This window comes from Piliocolobus tephrosceles, chromosome 4, assembly GCF_002776525.5.
Source record: "Piliocolobus tephrosceles isolate RC106 chromosome 4, ASM277652v3, whole genome shotgun sequence".
Classification (NCBI taxonomy): domain Eukaryota; kingdom Metazoa; phylum Chordata; class Mammalia; order Primates; family Cercopithecidae; genus Piliocolobus; species Piliocolobus tephrosceles.
Window position 1 is genome coordinate 141,300,474 of NC_045437.1, and position 20,060 is coordinate 141,320,533.

Genomic DNA, 20,060 nt, shown 5'->3' on the forward strand with positions numbered 1-20,060 from the left:
CCCCGTCTCGGCCTCCCAAAGTGCTGGGATTACAGGCTTGAGCCACCGCGCCCGGCCAATTTTTGTAGTTTTTAAGTAGAGATGAGGTTTTGCCATGTTGGTCAGGCTGGACTCGAGCTCCTGGCCTCAAGTGATTCACCTACCTCAGCCTCCCAAAGTACCAGGATTATAGGCATGAGCCATGGCACCCAGACCTTGCCTAAACTTTCTTACATAAAGTGTTATTTAATTCTTGCAGCCATCCAAGAAGGTAGGTTTTATCATATCCTTTTGGAGTCAGGAAGCGAAGACCAGCAGCCCTGAGTCCGACTCAAACTTCACATCCTTAAGTGCTAAGCTATCTGGCCACTAAACTCTGCAACTGAGAAAAACCTCAAGCTGCATCCACAGGTTTATCTGAGTCTGAAGAAAGATCATATGAACAGAAGGATGACTGGAGAAATTTCCAGAAAAGGGAGTCCTAGAGGTGAAAACTCAGTGTGTCATCCAGCACCGTCCAAGGCAGAGGTCCTGTCTGCAGACATATCTGCAGACACAGCTTAATTGCCTCTCCCTCCTGCTAATGGTGAGGCCTGACCCACCCACCAGCGTCTGGTTGGAATGTGGCTCTCCTCTCGTTTTCTGAAGGAGGAGACAGCACAGGGCATGCTGCCAGGAGCATTCCAGGTCATGTGATGGCTACTCAGGCCTCACTGTAAATTAGTAAGTTGGTATTTCCCTGGCTTAGCAAGCAAAACGTGGAGACTGGCCTGGGAGCTGAAGCTCCCAGATCACGAAGTCACTAAGTGAAGGCTTGCAGGTTGGCCCCAGAGTCAGCACCCGCCTCAGACACCACAGAATCAGGAGGATAAGTTCACAGAGCCGTAAACAGGTGGAGGGTCCCAGCATCTTGCTCAAACTGGAGACGATGCCTCACCTTTTGGTAGTGCTTGGCAGTCTACAGAGCCCTTTCTTCCTCCCAACCTGGGTCTCTTTCCATTGTACCACCCAGCCTCCTGTGCCAGGGATTCCTCATCCTGAGCCATGCTCTATGATAAGAAGGGGCTCCCCTTCTAGCTACTGCTGCTTAAATGAAAATGATCTCTCTGAGGCAGAAGGTAAAGGGAGCAGAAAGAGGGAGAGCTAAGAAGTGGCCTTTGCCACGTTCCTGGGCAGCCCCAAGGGACTGTACCTGCATCTTTTCGTAAGGAACATCATCATAGACTCGGGGCTCAGGCCACTGATTCTGGCAGGATCTTGCATATCTAGAAAATAAAAGGTATGATGACAATGACAATGACAATGATGCTTTGCGACTTATAGTGTTTTCCTGTCCACCACTCTCATTGATTCTGGCAGAAACTCTTAAGGCAGGTCAGAAGATTAGTAAAAGCAAGATGGCAGGAAGCACTGTGTCATGGGCTGTGTTAGGGTGTCACAGACAGGGCCAATGTGATTCTCATAACAACCTGCAAGGCAGGTAATTCATCCCCACCATTCTGTGAGTCAGAAAACAGAGATCTGAGATGGCAAGCAACCAGTGCAAGCTTCCACTGCTGGTGGTGACCGAGCTGGGACTTGAACCTGGCTCTTCTAGTACCCGAATGCCATATACTAGCCATGTGTACATGCTCAAGTGTGTGAAAGCTTAAAGTCCCATGGCATGAGGGCAGAACCCAGGCCACTACTCCAAGGCTTCTCTACTTTTGCTCCTTCCATCCACAGCTTGCCTCTGACCCTGGGCTACCTCCTTCAGCCAGCTCCCCACTCTTTGCTGTAAGAGGAAGACACCTATTCCAACTTCCCAAGGAAGCAGAGCTTTCCTTAGCTCCTCCCTTCCCTCCCAGTGCCCAGGGCTGTACTCAGCCTCTGAGAGGGATGGAGACAGGAAAGGTCCTGGGCAGGTGTGGCCGGTGCAGCTGACACTTACAGGAAGGAGTTGCGCCCAGCACTGACGATGCTAGTTAAGGTCTCCACATCCACGTAGTCATAGTGCAGTGCCTCTGGAGTGACTCTGGAGCCCATCTCCACCAGCAGCAGCCCGAGCCAGCGACCCATGTCCTCTGAACAGCTTGCCTGAAGGACATGAGGCAAAGGTAGAGTTCATTTTCGTACTGTCTGAGCTTCTGGAGACCTGTTGACTTCAGCCAAACCCAGAAATATTTGTAAGTACTGACTATGTACCCGATACTCAGGGGTCAAAGAGGAATAAGATTACAGTACACATCCAGAAATCCAAGAGGCTCCCTTCTTCCATCTATTCAGGTTTCCATTCAAATGTCACCTCCTCAGAGAGGCCCTCCCTGATGACCTCTCTAAGACAGAGGCCTCCTTACCCTCACTTTCCATTCTCAGAGCCTTCCTCAAACCATTAGGATATAAAACCAACATTTGGGTGTTCTCTGAATTTTTAAAAAATATTTATTTTTTATTAGAAGAGGTCATTTCTCATATAACTCAATCAAAATTTTTTCTTGTGTTACAATTGCCAAATAATTACAATACTATATATAGGAAAATCTCCAAGAAGTTGCCAGTCAACTAAACATGGACTTATGTTAATTCTCATTTGAAGAGCATCTTATAAAATTAAATTAGCACACAAATACTAAACTTGAATAAATAAAGCACATTTTTTTGCTCATGTATAAGAGAAATAAGGGACCTATCTCAAACTACCAAAAATAAAAGTGAGTTATAGAGAAGATATTTTTTGAAATTTAAGAACTGAGAGAGGCAGTGGGTCTTGGGCAGAAAACAAGACCAAGAGGTCAGGTTCTAGGACAAGACCAAGAGACCACTGGTGGACTCCTGGATAAAGCACATGGCTGCCTTGGCCTCAGTTTCCTATCTGTAATGGGACAAATTAGTTTTCTGTTTTCCTCTAGTGTTAACATTTTAAATTCTAAATTGCCAAAGCGTTGCCATGTGGAAGAGAGAGTCCACGTATTCTGCGTGACCTCAGAGAGGAGGCTGCTGCCCGTGAGTAAGAAGGACAGTGAATCGGTGAAATGAAATCATACTTCATTCACTCATTTGTTCAACAAATATTTCTAGAGCCCATAGTATTCTAGTGCGGGACATCCTGGTGAGTTCTGGAAGAACAAAAGTATGCAGAATAGGCCTAGTTATTGCCTTCCTGGAGCTCAAAGATTTCAACTCAGTATGGGGAAAATCTTCCTAAAATTTGAATTGCTCAATGGGAGGGGCAGTGGACCTTCTCCTCCACAGAGGAGGGTACTGGTGAAAGGTCTTAGAGGGGATTCCAGAATCTGAATGGGTTAGACTAGACTAGATGCCTTTCAGGCTTGGGATTTTAAGGTATGGGAGAAAAAACAAACGTTGGTTCTGGTGCTGCCAGATTTAGTGAATAAAAATACAGAATGTTTTGTTTAATTTGAATGTCAGATGAACAATAACATTTTAGTATCGATAGAGCTCCAATCTTGCGTGGGACATACCTATATTTTTATGAAAACGTTTTGGGTAATGTTCGTGGCTTACCTGAAATTCAAATTAAGTGGGTGTCCTGTATGTTGTCTTATAATCCTACTTGGGTCACCTGACAGGAGCGGGGCTTGTTTTCCTTCCCCTTCAGTCCCCATGGTGTCAACAGCAAGGGCTCCCCCAAACAAAAACACAACACTCAGGCCAGAGTCCCCAGATCAAGCACCACTCACTCGCATCCCACCCTCTCCTCTCACCTCCAAGATGGCCACCTCCTGCCGGTTGCGCAGGATCCTGAAGGCAAACGGGTGTCGGGGCCCAAAGCCCGGGGCCACCTCACAGCCTTGCAAGACGATGGCGTTTACGTGGGTTCGCAGGTCCGTGTGGTCCTTGTGGAAATACAGAGTGTTGCACTTCAGGCGGCACCAGCGTTCCTTCCAGCCCTGGTTCACCAGCACGTTCAGGTAGCCTGGAGGAGACAGTGGTGTGAGGTTCCCACAGCCTGTCCCGGGACAGCATGGGGACGCAAGGCGGCTCCTTGTGTCTGCTGGAAAGAAGACCTCAGGGTCCTGGTTAGCTTTCTCTCCCCTGTGACCTCAGGGTGACCTTGGGCATGCTTTTCTCTGAGTTTATTTCTTACCCGTGAAACAAGGACTGATAATGGCATTCGTACATCTCTGCACAGCCTTTGGGCCACACCAAGCTTGATGAAAAGGGCAGGAACTACTGCGTATGATGTATAAAAAACACAACTCTTTTGCCTTTTCTCCCCAAATCAAAACTATTACTGAAAGATGGAAAATAATGGATGATGCTGACACCCAGTGGCAGCGTGTGGGAACAAAAATGTCTCGCCTGCATAATCCTAAAATTGACCAAGGCACAGCTGCTATGTAGCTAATGACCCACAGGTTTAGAATTCCCTCTTAATGTTTTAGATTTAAATTTGTTTATTTTTACCATAATGCACTCTGATTCACTGATTACAAAATATTTCTTTGTAACCATGTATTTATTTATGTATTTATTTTTTGAGACTGGGTCTCCCTCTGACACCCAAGCTGGAGTACAGTGTCTCTATCACGGCTCACTGCAGCCTCGACCTCCCGGGCTCAAGTGATCCTCCCACCTCAGCCTCCCAAGTAGCTGGGATTAGAGGCATACACCACCATGCTTGGCTAATTTTTTTTATTTTTGGTATAGACAGGGTTTCACCATATTACCCAGGCTGGACTCAAACTCCAGGGCTCAAGCGATCCTCCCTCCTCGGCCTCCCAAAGTGCTGGGATTACAGAGGTAAGCCACTGCGCCTGGTCTTGCCATGTACTTTTATAATATTTTTTTCAGGGTTAGAATATTACTGCATATCCAAAATATGTGATTTTAAAAAATTGGATTCCAGTACATGGAACACTACATTTACATGAGCAAAATAATGTTTTCCCCTTCAAATCACTTTTAATTCACATTGAATGCATTTATAATAAAAAGTACCTAAATATGTTTCTCCAATAAATTTCTCTATAATATGGGTTGTTACTTATACACCTGGCACGCTCTATGCTGGGCAATGAGATACCCCTGTCTGGTTATCGTGGAGGAAACTGAGAAACTGAGGCCCAGAGATGGGCAGTGATTTGGACTAAGGTCACAGGGGGCATAGAAATACAGTGGTCAGCTGGCTTTTCCTTTTGTTGAGTGTCAGGGCCTCTGGAAAGGGAAGTGATGGGAAAGCCTAGAGTGTAAATGGAGTGGGGCTTAGCCTCCCAGTAGGCTAGGGTTCCCTCCCCTGCCCTGGGGGTGAGGTGGATGAGGCATGCGGTCTCCTGGCCTCAGTCCCAGAAGCCCGCGCCCACAGGACCTGAACACCCTTCATCCCCGTGCCCTGGACCCACCACAGCAGGGAACCTCCTCCTCGGTGGCGGACGTCTGCAGGTCATCGGCCAGTGGCTTCTTCTTGGAAAAGCTGATGATACGGGTGATCTTGCGGCCCGCGGCCCTGCTCATTGAGCCCTTCAGTTCTGCCAGGCTGCTCTTCTTCCCTTTGCCTGTTGGGGAAATGGGTCAGGGGAGTGGAGGGAGCCCTGAGTCTCACCCATCCTTAGTCTTCCCTGTGGCCTTTTCAGCCTGCACACAGGATGGGCCTGCAGCTCCAGGGATGGCAGGCCAGGTCACATTACCCAGGTCTCCAGAATGATCAGAACCTGCTCTGCTGCTGTGTGCCCATGGGCAAGGCCCTGCCCAGTTCCAGCATTCCGCAGCCTGAGCCCCCAGAGGCTCCTACCGTGATCACAGGTCTCCCGGCGGCCAAGGGTAGAACAGTTGTCGCCCATGCCAATGCTGTCAGAATCTGAGGTCTGCTTCTCTTGAGACAGCCTCTGAGGAGGGACACAGACAGTCCCCCATCAAAGGGCACATTCGGAGGTACCCGAATTTCCCTTTATTGGTTCAATCTCCCTCCAACTCCCCCAGCACATGATAATTAGTTAACAAATGTTTGTCAGCAATTATCCTGTGCCTGATACCATACCAGGTATTGGAAAGACAACCATGACTTAGATATGGTTATGTCTTTGGGCAATTCACAGTCCATTTGGGGAGGGAGGCAATTAATTATAACACTTTGAAATGAATGTCTTAGGAATTTGGACTGTATTTGGCAGGTGACAGGAAGCTGGGAAAGTATTTAAGTGGAACACCAATGTAATCCAAATTGGTTTAGGAAGTTACTTCCAGTGGCATTGTGGGGATAGAAAAGAGGGGACAAGACTGGAAGCAAAAGAGCCACTTAGGAGAGTGTCATCCTGGTCATGATGAGACTCAATCAGAGCATGAACCAAGATGACAGTGAGGATGGAGAAAAAGAGATGAGCTGGCAGACATTTTCAAAACAGTCATGGTGGGACCTGGTGACCAGCAGGAGTCCATTATGATCCTAACTCGGAGGAGAGGATGGGAAGGCGACACACACCCACACACGCACACACAACATGTCAACAATTTCATTGCCAGCCCAAATTAGTTTTACTCATGACACCAACTCTAGACCATTCATCGATTCATTCATACAAGGTCCATTAAGTGTCTACTAGGTACCATGGGATGTAGAGTGGAAGCAATGATGACTCTCTTACCACTTATTAGCTATGGGAATGTGGGAAAGTGCTTCTGTCTCCCTAAGGCTGGGTTTTCTCACTTGAATTCCACCCGCTTCAGAGGACTGCTGTGAGGGAGCCAGCCCAAGTGAAGGCCCACGGACTGTATCATTTCTTTCTTTTTTTTTTTTTATTTGAGACGAAGTCTTGCTCTGTCGCCTAGGCTGAGGTGCAGTGGCCGGATCTCAGCTCACTGCAAGCTCCGCCTCCCGGGTTCACGCCATTCTCCTGCCTCAGCCTCCCAAGTAGCTGGGACTACAGGCGCCCGCCACCTTGCCCGGCTAGTTTTTTGTATTTTTAGTAGAGACGGGGTTTCACTGTGTTAGCCAGGATGGTCTCGATCTCCTGACCTCGTGATCCGCCCGTCTCGGCCTCCCAAAGTGCTGGGATTACAGGCTTGAGCCACCGCGCCCAGCCCGGACTGTATCATTTCTAACACCTGTGTGGTGTGCTGCCATCTTTCTTCAAGAAGCTAAACTGTGCCAGCCACACTTGGGCCAGGATTAAATGACATCCACCCACTTAAGAAGGTGGAATTACAGAGCTCTGAGGCCCCAAAGCCTTTCCTGCCAAGATCCTCTCAAACCAGGCTCAGGGATGCTTCACCATAAACAATGTGGGACGGAGAGGACAGGCGATCATGTGCACCTCTCAATTTCCAAAGGGCTGGAAACATGACAGCTGTCAGAAAGGGGACAGGACTGTCAAGTATAAAGAATCACCTCTTCAAATGGTGAAACAGAAGCTATGGCTCCATGTGTTCTGCAATGGTGTACAGATGGTACATTTTTCATCAAGATAGAGCAAATACAAAGAGGTACCGTGAGCACTTTGGAATGAACTCGATGGTGACACTGCAATCACATGATTCTGTGGAGAAGAGACCCACCAATATCACGTCCTCACCCTCACTCTCCACCCAAAACACCATCCCCAACATTCTAGTTACCCTCCCTGTGGACGCTCAGCCACAGGAAATCTCAACTCTACCAGCTTGCCTCTTCTTCCTCGCTACACATCCTTCAAACTGCACCACAGCATGCGCTGGCAAGTGTGTGCACACACACACTCACACACTGACACCGTCAACGCTGCTTTCCCTCCGGCCTCACGCATGGCAAAGGCTAAGTGAGGATAGGGTTGAGCTTCTCCTCCTGCATCCACCTGGGCACATCGTCCACTCCTGGTGACTCTGCCTGATCCCATACCTTTGCCTCTGTTCCCTCCCCTTGGCCCACCTTTGCCTCAGTGAAATCTTGCCTATGCCTTAAGGCTCAACATAGGTGCCCATCTTCCCTCACCCTTCTCGTCCTTCCAGCCAGTGTGGGCCCCTGTTCCACTCACTGTAGCCTTCTGCGATACTCTAATAGGCTGTGGGCTCTCCTTTCTCTCTGAGCTTAGCCATACTGGCCGTTTTCAGTTCCATGCTTCTTCCTGCTCCTGCGCCTTTTCCCTCTGCTTAGAGTGCCTTTTCCCTCCTCTTCCCTGTTAATTTTTCATCTTCATTTGAAATATCACTTCCTCAGAGAAGCCTTCTTGGGGCGCTGAGGCAGAGGCAGGGCCCCAGGGTACCTGGTACTTTTCCCTCCTAGCATTTACACAGCTTGGCATTTATAAGTCCGTGTGACTATTTGATTCACGTCTACTTCCTACTGGGCTGGAAGTGCTGCGAGGGCAGGGCTTGCACCTGTTTGTGTTTGGACTGCATTTCAATGGCTAGCACAGTTCCTGGGGTGCCCCGGGTACTCACCGAGTACCTGTCAAGCAGGTGCCCAGGATCCTGGCCTTGAGAGGAGGGGCAACATGGTCATCAAGAACTAGACCGTCTGGGTTCAAATCCTGGCTATGATTCTTATTTACCATGTGACCTTGGGCAAATCTCTCTCAGCTTTCTCCTCTGAAAATGTACCTACCCAAAGAGTTCTTATGAAAATCACCTCAGTTAATACACGTAAAGCATTTAGTACACTGCAGGGCATGCAGTCACAGTCTATAAATACAAGCCTTGATTACATCATGCAAGGCCTGTGTCTGTGGGTCTTAACCCTTCCCCTCGACTGTAATGTCCTTAAGGGGAGGACTTGGGTCCAAGGCCCTTTGTTACCCACAATACCTGGCAATGTGTAGGTACTGGGACATATTTGCCAACAGCCTGACCAACTGGCTAATAATGCCTGCTTCTCTCATGTTCCAGACAGGCACACTCCTTCTCTTTCTTCTTTCTCTCTCTTTTTTCTTTCTTTTTTTCTGAGACAGGGTCTCACTCTGTTGCCCAGGCTGGAGTGCAGTGCGCAATCATGGCTTACTGCAGCCTCCACCTGCCAGGCTCAAGCAATTTTCCTACCTTAGCCTCCTGAGTAGTGGGGACTACAGGCATGTGCCACCACACCTGGATAATAGTTTTGTGATTTTTGTGTTTTAGAGATGAGGTCACTATGTTGTCCAGGCTGGTCTTGAACTCCTGGGCTCAAGTGATGCGCCTGCCTTAGCCTCCCAAAGTGCTGGGATTATACACCCTCCTTTTCTAATTGACAAATTTCAACTTAATTTTCATGGCACGATTGCCACATGACCTCCTCCTGTCCTGGCAGGTGCATCGCTCCCTCCTCTGGTTTGTATCGCACTTTGGGCACAGGCACTCATTTGTTCATGCATTCATGAATTCAGGAGACATTTATTAAGCACCTACTGTTGTGCCAGCTCTGTGCTGGGCACCTACAGTTTGGCAGTTGCCCGGCTTTCCCCCAGCCAGTGAGTTCCCCTGGGGTTGAGCCTGTGTTGAGTGGCCACTGCCTGGCCCGGGGAAGACCTAGTGGAGACAGATATACCTTGTCCGGGTCCAACTTGCACAGGAGGACTGGGGATCTGGGCACCTCCACTCCCTCGGCTCCCCCAGCTGGCTTGCTCACTTCTCGGATGACCTGTGAAGAGGACACACAGCTGTGAACGGGTGGGCAGGGAAGCTGTCCATGCAAAGGAAGAATGGGGTCTGTGTGGTGAATGCTGTAGAACAGAGGGTCAGGGCCACTGTGGGGAAGAGATGGGCTGACACAGCCGCCTGCACATGCGTGGGGCACATTGGGGTTTGTAAAGGCTTTCTCCCATATCTGTCCCCTGGGTTGAAAAGATACAAGGATGGGGACCAAGAGGCTTATTGCTAATTAGTTGTGTGGTCTTGGAAGAGCCACTTCCCTGCTCTAGGCCTCAGTGTCCACATCTGCAACATGGGAATGATCCTAGTCCTCTGCTTTCCTCTTTGGGTTGCCTGAGGACAGTGGGACCACAGATGTGAAGAGTGATGGGAACCATAAAGCCTCACAAGCGTGAGGGGCCCGCTTCTGTGACCATGCGCACCTTTACGACAACCTGTAGGGCAGCTGGAGTTATCACCTCTATCTCCTAAAGGCATCCACTCACTTGCCAAGGCCACACAGCAATAAGCATGAGATCAGGAAATAATCACAGCCACCATTTGTTGCTCACCTATCTGGTGGCTTTCTGTGGATTATCCCATTTTATCCCTCAGCAGCCTTGTGAGCCCTGAGTTACAGCTTAAGATGACAAGCCTTGCAGAGGGGAAGCCACCTGTTAGGTGCAGCAGAGCCAGAAACTAAATGCAGGCAGTTCAGCTGCCCACTGTTAACCTCTGGCTAACTGCTGCCCAGGATCAATGTCAAGGCAGGTCTCTTTTAACTCCAGTCTAGGGCTCCATCTGCTGACCCAACCAGTCCATGGAGGGGTACAGGCTTCCCCAGCAGGCAGGTTCTCCCCTTCCTTCCCTCCTGAGACAAAGGGGTAATGAGAAACACCAAATGTTCCATCAGGGGGGCTGGTTATCACAGGAAGGAAGGGGCTGGGTGGGGAGGGAGGTGTTTGGTTTCATTGTTCCAACAGGAAGATCAGAGGAGGAAGGGACGGTGTCAGAGTGAAGTAGAGGCGGTGCAGGGATGGGGGTCTGCTGTAAAGGAATGCGGGGTGGGGCATCACGGTCATCACGGCAGTAATCACTGACAGTTGCCACACACTCACTGCCTGGCAGGCACTGTGCCGAGTGCTCTCCTGAATCCTTCCAAGGACCATTTCACAGATGAAAAAAACAGGCACAGAGGGGCAAAGTCATTTGCAGAAGGTCACACAACCAGTAAGTGCCCCTTAGGCCTGGGGCTTGACTCAAGTGTGGGTGCCACAAAGTCCCCTCTCCCATGTCATCACTATGTCATCCTGCCTATGGCCTTTGGAGGAGACTTACTTCTTAGCTTCAAATTCTGGCTCCAATCACTTTGGTTGTGTGACCTTTGGCAAATCACATAAGTTCTCAAAGCTGCGTCTTAGTTTCCTCATCTGTGAAAAGGGAACAATAATATTTTGTCCCATTTTCAAGCAGAAATGAGGTCATGTATGTAAAGCTCTTGGCACAATGCATGGCACAAAGTAAGTGCTCATTTTTTGGTAACTCTCATTGTTCCGTGTAGCTGCAGAGGCAAAAGCTGGCCCATGGGTGGTCATTACAAGGATGTACGTTTCAAGGCAAGGAAGGATTTTTCCTTTATTGTTGTTGTAGTTTTAAGAATTCACTAGTCTAATGATGAAATCAGCTTCCTTTGTAGATACTAAGCTTCCAGTTCCAGGAGGTATACAAGTGCAGCCTGAACAAGCCCACAGTAAGGATTTGGAAAGGGAATTCAAATAACTAGAAGGAATATAGGTCTCCAGCATGAAGTCTGCCTCTTGGATATATCTGAGGCCCATTTCCATACATAAACCCTAGCCACACACAGGGCACTTGGGCTCAGGCACTGAGCAAGAGGCTCTTCCAGGGACAGGAGCCAGCTCTACTGAGGGCTGGCTTGGGGAAGACAGAAAGGGTGGGAAGGTGGGAAGGTCAGGTGCAGGCCACGCACCTTCAGCCACTCCTCGGCCTGCTCTCGGCTCTGCAATGACAGCACCAAGACCTCTGTAGCCCCCTGGGTGAAACGCAGCTCATGCCTCTTGTGCCGGCTGTCCTTGGGCACGTAGATGACGCTGCAAGTATCCAGTGCCAACCTCAGATGCGGCTGCCGGTCCTTGGAGCTTTTATAACACTGGTCAGGGAGAGAAAGGCATCAGGATCTTCTGAAGTAGAGGGTAGAGGAGAGAGACATTCTCACACAAAGGCTCGGGGGAGGCCCAACTTCCCTTTAGAGGCCTCCCCCCCACAGCCATGGGCACTGTGCGAGGATAGCTGAAGGGTCCAGGCCGTTCACCCTGGAAAAGAAGCCTGGGAGGAGGCATCTTTGGGCAATTTTCAGTCACAACTACCTATTTGGGAAGAGGCAGACTGTAGCATAATCCTAGGAAGACCAGGTTATCCTAAAGAACCAGAGAAGAAATGGGCTGGCTCAGGAGGAAGCCAGTTAAAAATCTACCTGGCAGGAATTTGGGAAACAGAATTCTAGCAGAGATGGAAGGTTGGCCTTGGGAAGTCAATAGTTTATGAACAATGATTCTCACTTCCCCATCTTTTTTTATGAGTCCAGCGTTACTTTCATACCAGAACCTGACAATGACATTACAAAAAGAGAAAATTATACGCTAATTTCTCTCATAACACAATCGCAAAAGCCCGGAACAAAATGCTAGCAAATGGATTCCAGATGTATGTAAAAAGCAACTGCATCAAGACCAAGTGAGGTTTATTCTAGGAATGCAAGAGCAGTTTAACATTCAAAGACCAACTGTATCATTAACCATATGAACAGAAAAAAAGGCCAAAAATCACATATCTGAATAGAGCTAGAAAAAGTATTTGATAAAATTCAGCATCCATTTAAGTGAACTAAGAATAGAGGGATCTCCTTAAGATGAAAAATAAGGAACATTTTCATCCACAAACAAACCACAGCAAATGTCACCCTGAATGGTAAATTATTATTACTATTATTATTTTTAGAGACTGGGTCTTGCTTTATCACCCACGCTGGAGTGCAGTGCTCTGATCATAGCTCACTGCAGCTTCAAACTCCTGGGCTCGAGCAATCTTCCTGCCTCAGACTCCTGAGTAGCTGGGACTACAGGTGCATACCACTATGCCTGGCTAAATAAAAAACATTTTGTTTTTTTTTTTTTGTAGTGATGGAGCCTTGCTTTGTTGCCCAGGCTGGTTTTGAACTCCTAGCTTCAAGTGATCCTCCTGCCTCAGCCTCCCAAAGTGCTGGGATTACAGGCATGAGTCACCATACCCAGCCTTAACAGTGACTTTCCTTTTGAGCTCTAGACTGAGATAAGGACGCCTGCTCTTCCACTTCTGTTTGCATTGTGCTTGAGGTCCTAGCTACTGCAATGTGTGGAGAAAAATATAGAAGGGGTACGATTGGAAAGAGGTTTGTCATGTCCCTTGGACTAGTGCCACCCTGGAGTGAGAAAAGGTCATGTTTCAGACGCATTCGTGCTGGGCAAGGCTTGTCAACAGATTTCTGGGGAGAGAAGCTATTCTTTTTCTGAAATTATGTTTATCCTCTTACTTTGTAGTTAAAGGTGCTCTTTCTTTTATGAAATGATAGGCCGAGAGATGGCAAATATAAAAAAAATCCTTCTTAATAAAAGCAAGTAATAGAACAATTGAGTTTTGTAGGGGATTCATTTTATAAAAGACAAATGTATGGAAATGAGGGTGCAAATGTGTACACTAAAGCTTAATAGTGGTTATCTCTTGGTCAGTGAAATTATTGATGTTTGGTCAATAGTTCTTTTTAAATCACTTTTCATCTGTTTTTCTCTAGTTTATAAATAAGCACATTTACTTGCATAATGAAAAACAACAAAAGTTTAAAAGTGATAATTCTTCTTTTTTGACAAAACAAAAACATGGTAAAGCCTATATCAGGTCTTTTTTTTTGGTTTTTGAGATGGAGTTTCACACCGTTGCCCAAGTTGGAGTGTAGTGGTATGATCTCGGCTCACTGCAACCTCAGCTTTCTGGTTTCAAGTGATTCTCCTGACTCAGCCTCCCAAGTAGCCGGGACTACAGGCACACACTACCACACCTGGCTAATTTTTTTGTATTTTTAGTAGAGATGGGGTTTCACCATGTTGGCCAGGCTGGTCTCGAACTCCTGACCTCAAGTGATCCACCTGCCTTGGCCTCCAAAAGTGCTGGAATTACAGGTGTGAGCGACCGTGCCTAGCCCAGGTCTTTAAATTTGAGAGAGGGAGAGAGAGAGAGACAGAGACAGAGAGTGTGTGTATATGTGTGTGTGTGTGTGTGTGTGTTTAAATTCTGCTCCAGTGGGGAAAGTCGTGATCTTGGGAGCATGGGGGCTTTGAGCTTCTGTGCACCAAGTCATTTCGGGTATGCCCAAGGCAGACATATCCACATTTATGTAGAGACACACCCACATGCAAGTCCATGTGAGGCCAAGGCACACGGTTGCTGCTAGACCACTCACCAGGAGCTGGTCCTCCCTGATGACCGTCAGCTGCTTGGCCCACTGCCCGAAACGCTTTTTCCGCAGCAGGAAGGCACATATCCTGCATTCCCTCACCAGGTGCATGGAGGCCTCCTCTGAGGGCCACTGGTGTCGGGGCTGCGGGCTCTTCCCTTCCTCCTCCTCCTCATCGTAGGACTCATAGGAGCTGCTCATTGCGTCAGAGTCATTATCTGCAGGCGTCATGGGAAAGGATCTGTCACTGTGCCATTCTGGGGAAGTACCTTCTCACCCCTCTGTAGCCATCCCTGCACTGGGGCCTGAGGCTAGGAAGGCATGGGCATAAGGCATGACACTGGTAATGACTAAGGCCTCTACCTTTTTTTTTTTTGAGATGGAGTCTCGCTCTGTCACCCAGGCTGGACTGCAGTGGTGTGATCTCAGCTTACGGCAACCTCTGCCTTACTGCAACCTCCGCCTCCCGAGTTCAAGTGATTCTCCTATCTCAGCCTCCCAGGTAGCTGGGATTACAGGCATCCACCACCACACCCGGCTAACTTTTGTATTTTTAGTAGAGATGGGGTTTCACCATGTTGGCCAGGCTGGTCTCCAACTCCTGACCTCAGGTGATCCACCTGCCTTGGCCTCCCAAAGTGCTGGGATTACAGGTGTGAGCCATGCCTGGCTGGCCCCTACTTTTGCATTTTGTTGTACTGATTTATCCCTTGCTTTGCGATCTTGGTTACTTCCCTTCTCAGAGCTTCAGGGTCCGCATCAGTAAAATGATCATAATAAACGAGATACCCACTTCAGCCGGCTATTTGAAGACCAATGAATGGACAGTGTTTAGCCAAGTGTTTGGCACCCAATAAATGCTCAATAAATTATGCTATTGTCATTACCCCTTCATCTTGACATCTGTTGTCTTTCATTATTTTCACGATAACCCAGCAAATCTCCATTTTATAGATAAGGAAACTTGAGGCTCAGCGAAAAGAAATTACTCACCTAAGATCAGTTATCAAAAGTCAGGGAAAGGGTTCGATCCAAGCCTCCTGACTCATTCCAGCGGTCCTTCCACTGAGTGCTGGGGGTCACCGAAAACAAGGGCTTTGGGGCCCCTCTGGTGACCATGGTCTGGGTGAGGGGCTGGTGGGCACACGCATGCTAACAGCCAGGGCAAGGGCAGAAGCCCTGCCCAGCATCTGGACGCCCACCTGGTACTTACAGGAGCTCTTAAGCTCGCCGTTCACTCTGGTTGCAGGGTAGCTGCTGTCTGCGTCCTCATAGTAGCCATCCACAATCGAGTGCGAGGGGCTGCAGCCATCTGTGGGTTGTCAGAAAGTGCTGCACTTTGGAGAAATGCAGGCAGACTCCAGGGGCCAGGACTGGGGGAGACCCTGACACCCCTATTCCTCCTCAGGGAAGAGACAGCAGGCACTCTGAGCAGCTCTGGGCCAGGGTGTGGGGCCTCCTCTTTGCATCTCATCTACTCTAGCTCCCCACAGTCCCTCTGCTCCTGTCACCAGAAACTGCCCTGCTGGGCTGTCATGTCTCCCGGCCCGTATTCGTGCTGTTCCCTGTGCTCTCTCTCTTCTGCCAGAGGACTTCTCATCCATCAAGACCCAGATCAAAGAGCTTTCCTCTGACTTCCTTAGGCAGGGAGTGGTCAGCTCCTCCTCAATGACGCCAGAGTATTGCATGTGTGCATGGTGTGTGTGTGTGTGTGTGTGTGTGTGTGTGTGTGTGTGGTGTGTGGTGTGTGTGTTGGTCACAGCTCTGATTTTTGTACTGCAGGGAGCAATGTACCAGCTGCCTGGGCTGAGACCTCCCTCCCTGCTCTGCCTTCTCATCTTCTTCCACCTCAGCCCTTCCTCTCACTTCCTTCTAAACCTCTGGGACTGCAAAGGAAGAACTGACCTAGAGGAGATAATAATATTGTGCATAGTAGTGACTACAACTGCCTGTGCAGATTTTCACAACACCTTCCCATTTGGAGCTGGGAGGAAGTACAGTGCAGTGCTGGTGTTAGTCGATGTCTCAAACTGTATTCTGTATCAGAATCATCTGGGAGTTGTTTGAAAACGCAGACCCCTGGGCTGTATCTCCAGAGATTCTGGTTCATTGGAGTGGGCTGGGCTGAGGAATCTGCATTAAAAATTGACTATTTAATAGGAAAATTCTAAACATCCATAAAAATAGAAAATATATTGGACTCCAATGAGTTGGGAAAAATTTATTCAATAATTTTTAAAAAATGTTATTTTGATACAGGCAGTCCCTGAAACACACTTTTGAGTTCAGATGGTTAAGAGCATGTGCTTTGGGATCAATCAGAGTTGAGTTCAAGTCCTACCTCTATCATTTACTGAGTGACCTCGAAAAGAAAAGTCTCTGCATTTCAGATTCTTGATCTGGAAAGTGACATGAGCAATTCCCACCTTGGCTTAGTGATACAATGCATGTGAATTCTTAGGACAGTGCCTGGCACACACAATATGCTAAACGAGTGCCAGCTGTTATTACTGTGATTGTCTCCTTTGATTCCCACAAGGCAGGGAGTTAGAGATCAGCCCCATTTTACAGACAAGGAAACAAGCCACACACAGTTTGCTGGTGACAGAGCCTGGATCAGAAGTGAGGGTGCCGGCTCAGGGGATGGTGCACATCCCCCCTCCAGGAAGCCTTCCTTCACCCAGTCCAACTCACTCTCACAGCACACTGCTCTTCAGAATGCTGCTCTGGGCTCCTAGCCCCTCCTGTGCATCTGTTTCCTGAAGACAGCAGCACTGACATTCCCGGTGATAGGGACACCCAGTTCTATCTCCCAAGTGAGGCTCGGAGCCCGCCTTTCCAGCAGGCACTCTGAGGCCTCAGACGGTGGACATCTCCTGGGAGGTGAACAGGGGTGTTCACCAGTGCCAGAGGTGTGAAGTGGGGAAGGGTGAGGGGGCATGGGGGCACAGTAATCAGGCACCTGGCAGGGCTGGACGCTGTGTGCGAGAGGAAGGAGACTCCCTGATGGGCTTGGCGTGCTTTCCCTGGACAAGGTTCCCAGCCCTTCCTGAAGTCCTCCCTTTCCTTCTACCCCAGGATTCCAGCGGCTTCTGGGAGGTGTCTTCTCTGCCCTGTCTGAGAGGGAAGTGAGCTCCCTGGGGAGGTGAAGGAGCCCCATCTAGCCATTAGGCTTGACCTGGGATTGAAGGCCCAGCAGCACTTTGTTCCCTGCCCTTGAATGTATAAAATAAAGTTGGCTGTTTTACATCCCAACACCTGTCTGCGATAACACAGAACCTGAGACTATCAAGGCTGAAGAGGGCTGTGGATTACCTGGTCCAAGCACCATAGCCAAAAGGTGCAATCGGCCCAAGATCCATCAGCTGAGGAATGAATAAGCACAATGTGGTCTATTCCTATGGTGGGACAGTGTTCAGCTGTAGAAAGGAAAGAAGTTCTGAGGCATGCATGCTACAACATGGAGGGACCTAGAAAACACGCTGAGTGAAAGAAGCCAGACACAAAAGGCCACAGATTATATGATTCCATTTATGTGAAATGTCCAGAATAGGCAAATCCATATGGACAGAAAGTGAATTGGTGGTTAGCAGGGGCTGGGGTGGGGAATGGGGAGTGACTGCTTAGTGGCATGGGCTTCCTTCTGTGGTGATGACAATGTTTGGGGACTAGATAGTAGTGATGGCTGCGAACACTGTGAATGTACTGAATGTACTAAATGTCACTTGTCGGACAGTTTGAAATGGTGGAGATGGTTAATCTTATGTGTATTTTACCACAATAAAAAAATTCAACCATGGTAAGAAGCACAAACAGTAATACAAAAGAGTATGAATGAAAAAATATGTTCCCTTCACCCATATTTCTATTAATTTCCCGCAGGAAAATCCTATTAATAGTTCCTTGCATATCCTCGAAAAATTGTTAAAACGGATGCATGCATGTATGTATACGTGTGTGTGTGTGTATACCCTATTTAAAAAAACAAATGGAATTGTACGCAGTATTTTGTGTTTGATGTTTTCAATGACATAATAAAACCAATCTGTCTGTGCTGATCAGAATTCATTTTAGAAATCTGATGATTTTTTGGTGGTTGGAGAACATTTCACTGTGCTGCTCAATGACACAGTAGCATCACACAAACAGTATCTTATACAAATTCAACTACTCATGCTGAGCCATCCAAACATTAGGATATAGTTTTTTATATGTAACATTAAGTCCTTTTACCCAAACAAGTGACTTCATCTGATCTTCACTCAAAAGAACGTCCATGTGTTGCAATGCTGGAGGAAACCGATGAAAAGACAAAGACTCTCCTTTATGGCCCATTTAAGAGATTTTCAGTGGTAACCTGTACCAGTGCCCACTAAATTATTTTACTGCACCCACCTACTAGTAAAAATATATACATATATTTATGTGTATTTTTGTATGTTATATGTGTATATATAAACTTTTTTTTTTTTTACAAATATGCTATTATCAGATTATAAATACTACAAAACATTCACATGGAATTTGTTAAAAGATGTGTAGAAATAAAGCTTCTGATATTTCTGCCTACATCATCTTATGAACCCCTGGGTACCCCTACTCTACTCTGACAACCTCTGGTTTGGACCGTGTGCTTTTTATTTTATGCATTGACTCGATAACCTAACCCACCTGTAGGATGTGAGTCTACTGAAACAATTTCACCGCCCGCTCGAGAGGAGCACTTGGGTTAGCAGTTTTAGTAGGGGGAACAGTATAGTGGTGGTCATCTGTGTAGCTGCCTCCTAGCACACTGACACGGCGTGTCTGGTTCCTCTTTCTTGTTTTAAGGGTGGAAGAACAGAGATCCAGAGGGCAAGGGGATTTTCCAAGGCCACACAGATCTGGGACTAGAACCTAAGTCCCTAGCCCCTGGGGCCACACACACTGGTCCACCCAGGCTGTCACCGAAGAGGCCAGGTGCCCAGGGTAGCTTCTCCTCAGTCAATGGTGACACGGTTGGGAGGGTGACAGGCTTGCACTTCCAGCTCCCGCAGGACACAGAGGAGCTGAGATTTGGCTTCTCAGGGAGGGGAAGTCCCCAGCCCCAGCGAGGGGACCAGAACTTACTGTGGGAGCTGATGTACTCGGGTGACTTGCCGGGTCCCAGAGGAAGGGCCTCTTCATAGTAGTCCTCAGGGGGAGGTTTGTTGGGGAGTGGTGGAGGCAGGTTGGCTGCCTGCAAGGAGACAAAAAAGAGGGCTAGGGGAGTGGAGTAGGGTGGGGAGAGGGAGGCTGGGGGAGAGGGAGGCTGAGGGAGAGGGAGGCAGGAGCTCGTGGAAGGCAGGAGGCAGTGTGGATGTGAAGCCATACCTTTTAATAGAGCCACAGAGCTGGCAAAACTTGCGGGCATATTTATCCAGTGCTTCTTACCCCAATTTTTTAAATCATCAGGGTTCCCCTGGAATGTCTGCAAGTTTTGTGGACTGCCAAACAGCAGTAGTCATACTTTTTACTGAGCACATACAGAATTACCAGAAGCTACTGTGAGTTCTGCACTACTTTGTAACCATGTCTACACACACACGTGCAGTGGGACAAGGAAGCGTGAGGCCTGTTCTTTAGTGAGGCAGGACCACCTGCAGCTGAGTGCTGAGCCACTGGGCCAGGGGAACCATGGCTTTATAGCTAAGTTTTGCCACGTGTGAGTTGTGGGACATGGGTCATATCACTCATTCTCTCTGAGCCTCAGTTTCCTCATCTGTAAAATGGGCATAACAATCGTGCCAGCCTCATTCAGTTGCTGTCAGCATGTAAAGGACATAGTAAGTTGTTAGTGACTGGTACCATTGCTAGTGATGATGACAATGAATTATGCAGCTGACAGATAAAGCTTGTTGTGATTATGAGCCCCTTGCTCTAATTCCATGGCCCCAAGGTTGGGCATCCTACATCTGATCCAGTCTTTCATTCTGTAGGTGACAATCTCAGGCTCAGAGAAGAGAAGCAACTCACCCAAGGCTACACAGCAGAGCCATGGGGGCGGGCAGAGGTCACCCAACTCCTGGTCTGGAGCTTTTCC

The 20,060-nt window shown here is 48.2% G+C and overlaps 1 protein-coding gene across 1 annotated transcript in view; it reads right to left on the reverse strand.

The window, feature by feature from the left end:
- Positions 1-20,060, reverse strand: part of AFAP1L1 (actin filament associated protein 1 like 1) — a 67,612-nt gene that overhangs the window by 17,987 nt on the left and 29,565 nt on the right. Inside the window, exons 5-14 of the mRNA XM_023227038.2 lie at positions 19,109-19,217; positions 15,213-15,311; positions 14,006-14,217; positions 11,483-11,662; positions 9,410-9,502; positions 5,711-5,804; positions 5,322-5,474; positions 3,684-3,895; positions 1,910-2,055; positions 1,172-1,244 (exon numbers count right to left, since the gene is read on the reverse strand). Coding sequence (XP_023082806.2) covers positions 1,172-1,244; positions 1,910-2,055; positions 3,684-3,895; positions 5,322-5,474; positions 5,711-5,804; positions 9,410-9,502; positions 11,483-11,662; positions 14,006-14,217; positions 15,213-15,311; positions 19,109-19,217 — 1,371 coding nt within the window. The remainder of the gene's footprint in view (positions 1-1,171; positions 1,245-1,909; positions 2,056-3,683; positions 3,896-5,321; positions 5,475-5,710; positions 5,805-9,409; positions 9,503-11,482; positions 11,663-14,005; positions 14,218-15,212; positions 15,312-19,108; positions 19,218-20,060) is intronic.